This window comes from Suncus etruscus, chromosome 1, assembly GCF_024139225.1.
Source record: "Suncus etruscus isolate mSunEtr1 chromosome 1, mSunEtr1.pri.cur, whole genome shotgun sequence".
In the NCBI taxonomy this organism is placed as follows: Eukaryota; Metazoa; Chordata; class Mammalia; order Eulipotyphla; family Soricidae; genus Suncus; species Suncus etruscus.
In genome coordinates, this window is record NC_064848.1 from 143,917,244 (window position 1) to 143,928,017 (window position 10,774).

A 10,774-nucleotide genomic window follows, 5' to 3' on the forward strand; every position below is an offset into this window, starting at 1 on the left:
AGTTTCAGTTGAGAGACCTATTGTAACTTATATGGGGTTTTCTTTGTATCTGATTTCATTTATTGTCTTGTTGCTTTCAATATTGTCTCTATCTTTGGATTTTGTCATTTTGCATAAAGTGGGTCTTAAAGTTTTCCTACTTGAGTCAATTTTCAATAGTACCCTTTGGATCTCTAGGATCTCAGAGCCTGTATTCCTCAACTCTATGAAATTGTTGTTTTGGGGCCACAGGCCACACCTGGCAATGCTCAGGGTTACTTCTGGCTCTGCACTCAGGAATCACTGCTGGTCATGATTGGGGGACCATATTGGATTGAACCCAGATCAGCTACATGCAAGGTATGCACCTTACCTGCTATACTATCACTCCAGCCCAACACTGAAAAATTCTCATAACAATTTTTTTTCATAACAATTTCTTAAACTATTGTTTCTTCATCAGATTTGCCTCCTATTCTTTGCGGACTTTGATAATTCCTGTAGTGTTCCATACTACAGGAACTCATCCCATAGTTCTCTGATGTGCTCTTTATTTCTGTATAGACTATTTTCCACCTTTTGTCATTTCCTAGCAGTTTCCTTTATCTCTTCTTGGAGCTCCTTGATCTTCTGCTCAATTGCTGGTATTCTGCTGTTCACAAAACTTATATTGAAGTTTTTATTACCTACCATTAAACATCATTATTTCTGCTAACTTTGCCTCAAGAGATAGATTATTGCGGTCCCTGAGAGATAGCACAGAGGTGTTTGCCTTGCAAGCAGCCGGTCCAGGACCTAAGGTGGTTGGTTCGAATGCCGGTGTCCCATACGTGCCTGCCTTCCAGGAGCTATTTCTGAGCAGCCAGCAAGGAGTAACCCCTGAGCACCGCCGGGTGTGGCCAAAAACCAAAAAAAAAAAAAAAAAAAAAGAGATAGATTATTGCAGTGAAAACTGTGATTCATTGAAGACATCTAATTCCATCTTTTTCTCTAATTCAGTGACTACCTGTGGTCTCGGAGAACGGATAAAACATGGTCTTTGCATGATCAATTAATGTAAATGATAGAGGTGTATCTATAATACCTCTGCTTTTCTTATCCACTCAGGATTAAAGAGATAATTAAGGAATTAAAAAGAGAACTCTCATGCTAGAAGAGCCTATACCTTTTCCTTTTAGGAAATAAAGAATGTATTGGGGCCAGAGAGTTAGCAGAGCAGTAGGGCGTTTGCCTTGCATTTGGCCGATCCAGGACGAACGAATCCCAGCATCTCATATGGTCCCCTGAGTCTGCCAGAAGCGATTTCTGAGCACAGAGCTAGGAGTAACCCATAAGTTCCACTGGGTGTGGACCCCTCCCCCCTCAAAAGAAAAAAAAAATAATGTGACTGGGGTAAAAATCTTTTTTTTTTTTTTTTTTTGGTTTTTGGGCCACACCCGGTAACGCTCAGGGGTTACTCCTGGCTATGCGCTCAGAAGTCGCTCCTGGCTTGGGGGACCATATGGGACGCCGGGGGATCGAACCGCGGTCCGTCTCCTAGGCTAGCGCAGGTAAGGCAGGCACCTTACCTCCAGCGCCACCGCCCGGCCCCTGGGGTAAAAATCTTAGCTCAAGTTACTGGCATGTTCAGAAGACTCGAGGCGTGGATGACTAAGTTAGTTGAACTTGTTAGTTCAGTGACTTCCAGAGCTTGTCCCTGGGTTCTAAAGCTTCAGTGCTCCCTACTCACTCCTTGGACCCCTTCTGCCTCTCTTTCAGCAGTGCCTGTCTCCCCAGCTATGCCTACCACTGCCAGCTGACGTGAGGGACAGAGCCAGATGGTTCTTAGGATCCAGGCAATTAGCTCCTGGCCAAACAGTTGACTGCCTGGTCTAAAAGGAGCTATTCTTGCCAGCTTCAGCGCAGGATGGTAATCCTGTGGAGACTTGCAGTGTGGGCATAAGGATTTTCAGTTTTCAGCTTGCTTATGAACTTTTTGACCTAAAAGAGAATTCCTAGTGGAGAAAGAACACTGTAAGTGTTTTTACTGTGGTCCTCATTTTTACTGAGCTCAAATGACTTTCTGTGCTAGATTTATAATCTCCTACCTTCCCATTGTACTGATGGTGCAAGAGTGCATGTTATGGGATTGTTTATTTTTATTTTGTCATTTTTTTGGATAGCAGGTTCAGAAAGGTAACTTGCCTGAAGTTACGTAGTTAATGTACTGAGTCAGGACTGGTAGAGGAAGGCTTGGGCAGTGAGTATATGCGGAAGATACACTGACTTCCATGCTAATATTCCTTCCATCATTTCACAGTGGCTAGAGGGTGTGCAGTGTGTGTGTAAGAGTTCTGAGTAGCTCAAGTGGACCAAGATGTGGAATTCAGATGACAAGGTGCATTGTTAATTAACAACTAATAATCTGCCATCATCACATCCCAGTAAAAGCAACACCCTGGAGTCTTCTGGACTTGCCCCACCTAATTCCTTTCTATGACTGTAGCACAGATGCACGTGGTTAGAATATACACAACTGTAATAAAGGTGTGCTCTCAAGTCGTCACTATAATTATTTGCATGGCTTTTTAGCATACTTCCCTTAATATCTTTTTACCTCCCATTTCTTTTTTCAATTTGAACTTTGAGAAACCATTACATTGACTAGTAATTATAAATGTCAGAGGATTGAATCCAGGCTTGGTCAGATTTACTATTTGTGTGATCTTGAGCTGTACACTTAATTTCTCTGTGCCAGAACTTGTTCTGTGGACAAATGATAGCGCACATTCTTGTAGGGTCACCTCGATGACCAAAGAAGTTAATACATATACAGGGCTTAGATGAGCCTTAGACATGGCAGGTAAGATGGATTTAGTCCATTGTTCACTGTTTATAGTTATAAGGAGTCACAAAGTGAAACCATTACTGGTGCTTTCGTGACTACTTTTTACCAACAGCTTAAACTCTGATAAGCAAAGCTGTACTGCCATAATTCAGTTATATTTTAGAAAGAGGAGAACATAATCACGTTGTTCATGATGCATATGTACGTTCTTCTTCTTGAAGGTGGACTGTTATGGGAGAATAACAGAATAAAGCCTTTTCACATGTCATTCTGTGGGTCCTTTCCTGATTCCCAAAGGGTCCTACTTCCTTCGTGTCCAGGGCTGCTGTTCCTGACTGGATCTTGCCAAGGGCATTCTGAGCTCCTCAGTATTGGGAAAACAACCACATTCTAATTAGTAGAACTAGATTGGTTCCAAGATAAACTTAACCCAGCCTGCAGATGATCTATAAAAGGGGGGGGGGATGAGGGGAGAACAAAACAACAAACCCAGAAAATATGCCTGGTTCACTTTTAGATTTTTCAGGATATAAGGGATGTGAATAACCTTGTATGGGCACAGGGAGAATAGTTTTATCCCTCAAGATTTAGATAAAGAACAGCCAGGAACAAATTTTGCCTCCAAAGGTATCAACTTGTCCTGAGCTTTGATGGGATGTGAATCTCGATCCAAGCTTTCAGTTGTTCTTTTTAACTTCTGGGAAGCCTTAGCTTCCAGTAACCAGAGCTGGACTCCCTTAGAGCCAGTACCTGGCATGGCTTCTAGGTACATAGCAAATTTGAGACCAAGTGAAGGTGCAGTGAAACAGAAAAACAAAACTTGTTGCACTGCCTCTAATGCATTGTCCTTCTCTCTCCTAATCTGCAGGTATCTCTGATGAAGACATTATCAACATCACTCTTCCTACGGGGGTCCCCATTCTCTTGGAACTGGATGAGAACCTGCACGCTATTGGGCCGCACCAGTTTCTAGGTGATCAAGAGGCCATCCAAGCAGCTATTAAGAAAGTAGAAGATCAAGGAAAAGTGAAACAAGCCAAAAAATAAAGTCTTTCTCCATTGCTGGCAGGGAATAATTCAGAAGGAGCAACTGAGACGTGTGATGGGTGCTTATCAGAGTTTTGTTGTTGTTGTTTTTTTCTCCCGTGTTTTACCAGATTTTTCTAAAGCTAGGCTCTGGGATGGAATTTTCATAGATAAGTAAGCAACTTTATGTTGGCCCAAATAAAGATGGTGTCATAAGCCTCGAGTGTTAGTTCTCCTGCTATTCTGTATGAATTAGTCACTAAATTAGCAACTACAGGGGACTTATTTGTGGTCATGAACTTCCAGGATGGAAGAGTGACAAGTACTGTACAAGGGCACTGAGTCACTGCGGATAGGTACTACTTACTTTCAAGAGCAGGATCACTTTTATATGTACTAAGGCTTTCTGGGATGATAGTAAGGGATATTAGATTATACACTATGCTTTAGTATTTATTATCAGTATTTTCCTTTAGGAAATGGGCTGCTTTGATATTTAACACCAGAAACCCATGAATGAGAGAAGTCACAGATGGTTTCTTCCAAGACAACTGGTGATGAGCAAGGCCCTTGGTTTAACCCAATTGGGTAGGATTCCATGTTGACAGCCTAGAAAGAACTGTTAACTGTATTCTCTTTTTCGTTTGTTTTCTTAAAACTTCAATCTTTCAGTACTTAAAATTGGTTTGAAAATAAAGTTCTGTGATTGCAGATTCTATGACCAAAGTGTCACCATTTTTTAGTAAATATTATGTCAATGTCTCTGAACTGGCCTCCAGTTCAAATCTTGTAACACTCAGAGTAGTTTTTATTTCAACACATGAACACTCCTGATTCTCTACAAATTGAAGGCTGGGTCAAGGAGAAGGTAGAACATATGCATGTCTGTTTTGCTCACATGACCCCAAAGTGATGTATTGGCCTTGTTACACTACCGCATCCACCTAGGACAGAAGGTCATGTAACATTGAGTACTCAGGGCTGGCCATGGACAGGATTGGTTATTCAATCTTGATACTGTTTTCTATAGTATAATTTTAATGTGTGGTGAGTTCTAAAGTATTAACTTTTTTTTTGGCCACACCCGGTGCCACTTAGGGGTTACTCCTGGCTATGCGCTCAGAAATTGCTCCTGGGTTGGGGGACCATATAGGATGCCAGGGGATTGAACCTCGGTCAGTCCTAGGTCAGTGCGTGCAAGGCAAGTGACCTACCACTGTGCCACCACCCTAGTATTAACTTTTTTAAAGTTATTGCTTTATCTTCCAAAAAGTAACATCACTTTCAGCGAGTCATGGGGAAAATGTACATCACCATTTGGTTCACAGTTTTCTATTGATTGGCTTATTCATATCCAGTTGATAGTTACTGGAATTAGAAAGAAACTGATTCTAAGACCCTTGCTATTGCTTAAACCCATTTGAGACTTATTTCAGCACCTTTACAATGTTAACTGATAAAGATACTTGAGAAGAAGAAACAAATCCAGTTTGTTCACAAATCCACATATCTGATACTAAATAACATGAAATATGAATGTTTTATGTTTTTGATAAATTCTGCTGTAGTGACACCATTCCCCCCACTTTTTATGTCCCATTGCTTAGTTAAGTCTTTAGAATTCATATGCATAGATTGAGCAAGAATGCAATTATTACTTCTTCCTAGAATCCAAACCTATGATGACCACAATTCAGCATCCTTAGCATCCTTCAGTTAAACACTTGTCTAAGTGGTAACTAGTTCTTTCTTTTTTTTTTATTATACTCTATTTATTTAAGCACTATGAGTACAATCATGTTTGTAGTTGGGTTAACTAGTCCTTTCTTAATGTTCCTGAAGTTCCTAAATTGGAGCCTTGTCCTGCTCTTGTCCACCTTCTAGATATTCATTTCCAAGTGACTCTTGGCCCATACTCCAGCCACATCCATCAATTGGAATCTTGTAGGCTTCCTAATAGGGAAATTTGATTTAATTAGTTTTTTTGTTTGTTTGTTTGTTTGGTTTTTGGGCCACACCCGGCGCTGCTCGGGGTTACTCCTGGCTGTCTGCTCAGAAATAGCCCCTCGAAGGCACGAGGGACCATATGGGACACCGGGATTCGAACCAACCACCTTAGGTTCTGGATCAGCTGCTTGCAAGGCAAACACTGTTATGCTATCTCTCCGGCCAGTTTAATTAGTTTTTTGAGATCTTGGATTAAAAATCAGTTGAGACATTTAGGAATTCCTTCTGGTCATTTTGCCACCAACAAAGTAAGGGAAGTCCAAAGTTCAATTACTCTTTCCTATCTGCCACCACACCCTACTTCTTTCATGTCCCCGTAGTTCTTTGTTTTTCTGGTCCCTTACTGATCAATGACAGGGCAGAGTAGGGCAAGTCTCTTTACTTGATGGAAGATTTATTATTTCAGTGTCACTTTCAGTCTTTATCTTTTATGCTTCTCTAAGTGCTCAGTCTCGTTCAGCTTCTCTCTTGACTGGAATATATTTCAGAGGTGGTTCTTTCAGAAATACCAACATTGTCTCCAAGTCACAGATCTTGATGATTTTTCCTGTTTTTGTCTTTTGTATGCATAATTTTTTTTAGTCTCTGGGCTCAATTCTCTAACACTAGTTGTACTTAATTAACCCTTGCATCTCATCAGATCTCCAGCAATGGCAGGGGCCCTAATTATGAGGGGGATTGAAACCACTGATCTGAGGCGAATATCAAACTTCCCAAATATAAAATTAAATAAAAATAATAAAAAATAAACTTGGGCCCGGAGAGATAGCACAGTCAAGCAGCCGATCCAGGACCAAAGGTGGTTGGTTCGAATCCCAGTGTCCCATATGGTCCCCTGTGCCTGCCAGGAGCTATTTCTGAGCAGACAGCCAGGAGTAACCCCTGAGCACCGCCGGGTATGGCCCAAAAACAACAACAAAAAACAAACAAAAAAAACTTGACATTAAAGTTAAATATTTGAGTCATCCAATCTTCCTTTAATGACGGTTATTTAGCAAAATGATAGAATTAAAGTCCTTTTTGTTTTCAATTCTTACAGGAGGATTCCATTATTTTAAGATAATCTAGTTGTGGTCTAGCTTTAAAAGTTCTTAGAATTGGGGCCAGAGCGGTGGCACAAGTGGTAAGGCGTCTGCCTTGCCCGCACTAGCCTAGGACGAACCAAGGTTTGATCCCCTGGTGTCCCATATGGTTCCCCAAGCCAGGAGCAATTTCTGATCACATGCCAGGAATAACCCCTGAGCATTGTGGCACGAAGTTGAGTCCACTGCTGATATATCCAGGGTCCCCAAATATCCACTGCTGATATATTCAGGGTCGCCAAATAGCTCCCAAATTGAGAGACTAACTCCCCTTCTCAGGGAGACCTTGGCAATAATCATCTGCAATAAATTATCCAAACAAAGAGGTTTTGGGGGGACAATAGATTTGGCTAAAAGAGCCTAATCCTCCCTGGTTCGATCTCTCTACCAAATATGTGTCTTCCTCTGTGTCCTGTCTGTCCTTTTGTTTCTGTGTCCCCCCTTGTTTCTCTCTTCTCCCCTTTTATCCTCTCTGTCCAACTGCCTCTCTCCAATTCCCTCTCACCAACTGCCTCTGTCCAACTGCCTCTCTCCAATTCCCTCTCACCAACTGCCTCTGTCCAGCTGTCTTCTTTGGCCTCCCCTCCAATCTCCTTTATTTCTAAATACAAAATAAATACAATACATAAAATAAATACAAAATACTCTACAAGCATCACTAGGTGTGCCCCCCCAAAAAAACAGAGATCCTACAACCTTAAATTATAGTAAAGAATCTAAACAATTGCGGGGGAGGAGAGAGGAAGGAGTTGGGTCACATTTGGAAGTGCTAAGTGAGTATTTCTGGCTTTGTGCTTAGGGTTACTCTCAATAGTTCTGAAGGATCAAAACCAGGACTCTTGCACATAACATATATATATTCAGCCCTTTGAACCATAACCTGACCTGTTATGCAGCTTTTGAAAAGTAAGATAGAATGTCACCACATCCTTTGAGACCCACATCTTACTGAGATTTCTCTAAGATAAGGCTGAACATTTAAGTTTATACTTACTCCAATTTGACAGAAAAATATTTTGATAAACTTTTTGTTATGAAAACAAGTATTCATAGAAGATGAAAATTTAAACAATACTAAGAAGACTTGTCACTCACCTCCCACATTTTTTTTGTTTGTTTTTTGGGTCACACCCAGCAGTGCTCCAGGGTTACTCCTGGCTCTATGCTCAGAAATTGCTCCTGGCAGGCTTGGGGACCATATGGGATGCCAGGATTCAAATCACTGTCCTTTTGCATGCAAAACAAACGCCCTACCTCCATGCTATCTCTCTAGCACCTTACCTCCCAATTTTTTTTTTTGGTTTTTCAGGCCACACCTGTTTGATGCTCAGGGGTTACTCCTGGATAAGTGCTCAGAAATTGCCCCTGGCTTGGGGGGACCATATGGGATGCTGGTGGATCCAACCACGGTCCTTCCTTGGCTTTTGCTTGCGAGGCAGACACCTTACCTCTAGTGCCACCTCAACGGCCCCTTACCTCCCACTTTTAACTTAGGAGCAAAAATGTGAGTCTTCTCACTCTTCTTCCTCCCTTATCACCCCAAACTGAATTACTTGGAATAGTGCCAGCTACAACCAAACATCAAGTAGGATAGATTTTTTTTCTAAGAAAAACAGCTTCAATGATCTTCAAGTCATTATAATGACTCATGAATACATGAGTAATTTCATATGAACTTCACCCTTTTTGGTACTCTGTAATCACCATATAGCAACCATTCCTGTTATTCCATTCAAGACTTGGCTTAGATATGGCTTATACCATTTCTGGTTGTTACCAACAGGTCTTTTGCTGACTTTAAAAGTTAATATTTGATATTATGTAGAAGAATGTGAGTTGATTGATTGGTAATTCTGTCATTTAAACTTTTTGGTTAACACCCGACCGTACTCAGTGGTTACTCCTGACTATGCGCTCAGGAATCACTCCTGGTGGTGCTCTGGAGACCATAGGGCAGCGGTCTTCAAACTATGGCCCGAGGGCCACATGCGGCCCGCAGAGGAGTCTGATCCGGCCCGCCAGCAGTGAGCGCTGTTTGGTTGCCAAGATACCTGCCAGCATATACACTCAGTGTATATCCAAATATCAGGAACCATGCACTCAAAATGGTCACCATCTTTGGTAGCACTTATGCCTGTGAACAGACTTTTTCAAGAATGAAACATCTGAAATCTCCAACCAGATCAAGATTAACTGATGCCCACTTGCATCACTTGTTACAGCTGGCAGTGACAAATATGGAACCAGACATTGACCATCTCATTAGCCAAAAGCAGGCCCACAGTTCCCATTGAAATACTGGTGCATGACCTGTTTATTTATAAATGGTTTTCATTTTATTTATATAAGATATGTGCAGTGTGAGTAGGAATTAGTAGCTCATATAGTCCGGCCCTCCAGCTCTCTAAGGGACCGTAATCCGGCCCCCACTTTAAAAAGTTTGAAGACCCCTGCCATAGGGGATCCTGGGGATTGAACCTAGTTTGATTGCATGAAATACAATTCTCAACCTCATTCAAGCATCTAGAGATGAACATGTACCTTATGCTATTTTGGAAGAAATTTATTGATTTGAAAAATTAGTGAATTTATTGCTGATAGTATAAATAAAAATTTTCACTGTAGGAGAGAGAAAATGAGAAGATAATGAAGAACCCTGTTAGTTGTTTTCAACTGGACTTGTGTGTGTGTGTTTTCCTCTCTTCCCAACACCACTCCTTTCCTTCCCCATTCCACTTGTCTTGCTCTAGCATCTAAACAATCCTAAAAAAAACAACTACCTTGTAATGATAAACATACCTGTCCACAGGATCAGATATTTGTGGGGAGATGATTGAATCCAAGTTTGGGGCATATAGTGTATACAGTGAGTGATCTTGGAATATCTTGTCAGAAAAGAAAATGCAGAGATGATGCACCAAAAGTCTTCCTGACTTCAAGAATCAAATCTGAGGCAAATATGTGAATAAAGAATGATAATGAATTATAGAACATTTTTCTAGTCTACTCAGGCCCACTCCAACAACAACAACCAAAAAAAAAAAAAAAAGAAAAGAAAAGCATTTTTTTAGGGTTCTGAAGGCTGAGAAGTCCAAGATTTTGTATCTCTTTTTTCATATATATACTTTTTTAATTTAAATACTATGGTTACAAAGTTGTTCATACTACAGTTTTTCCACAGATAAAGTTGTTCGTGATTGAGCTACAATCATACAATGCACAACAACCTTCACCCATGTGCATTTCCCACCACCAATGTCTCCAGTTTCCCTCTCATCCTCCCTGATGCCCTCTTCTTTCCCACCCACCCTCCCCTGCCTGTTTCTGGGGCAGGCATTCTCTCACCCACCCCCTCACTCTCCCTTGCCTTCATACAAGCCCCTTCTTGCTGTCTCTTCATGGAGGAGATGAAAGGGCACTCTGATCTCATTCATCCTCTAATAAGAGCAATGTCATCAGAAAGATTGCTTTCATAACTTCTACATCTTAACTGCCTCCCCCAAACCTCATTTCCAAATTATATCCCCTTACAAATAAGAGCAACAACATTTGAATCTTAATTGAATATGTTTATTAGAAACGGGCATCACGTTATATCATTTATTTTTCTTAAGTGATGCCCCTTCAGAAATAGTATTGTAAACCATTGTGCCTGAAAGGAAAAAGGGAGAGAGAGAAAGAGACAGAAAGAGAAAAGTGTGCCATAGAGACAGACTGGGGGAAGATAAGGTAGGGGATGGGAGGGAAACTAGAAAAATAGGTAATGGGAAGTGTACACTGGTGAAAGGATGGGTGTTGGAACTGTGTATGGTTAAAACTCATCTATAAACAGCTTTTTAACTACCTCATAGTG

The 10,774-nt window shown here is 41.1% G+C and overlaps 1 protein-coding gene across 1 annotated transcript in view; it reads left to right on the forward strand.

Moving 5' to 3' along the window:
- Nucleotides 1–4,543, forward strand: part of BPGM (bisphosphoglycerate mutase) — a 30,804-nt gene extending 26,261 nt beyond the window's left edge. The window contains exon 3 of the mRNA XM_049775490.1: nt 3,675–4,543. Coding sequence (XP_049631447.1) covers nt 3,675–3,853 — 179 coding nt within the window. The 3' untranslated portion in view covers nt 3,854–4,543. The remainder of the gene's footprint in view (nt 1–3,674) is intronic.
- Nucleotides 4,544–10,774: the final 6,231 nt, after the last annotated feature.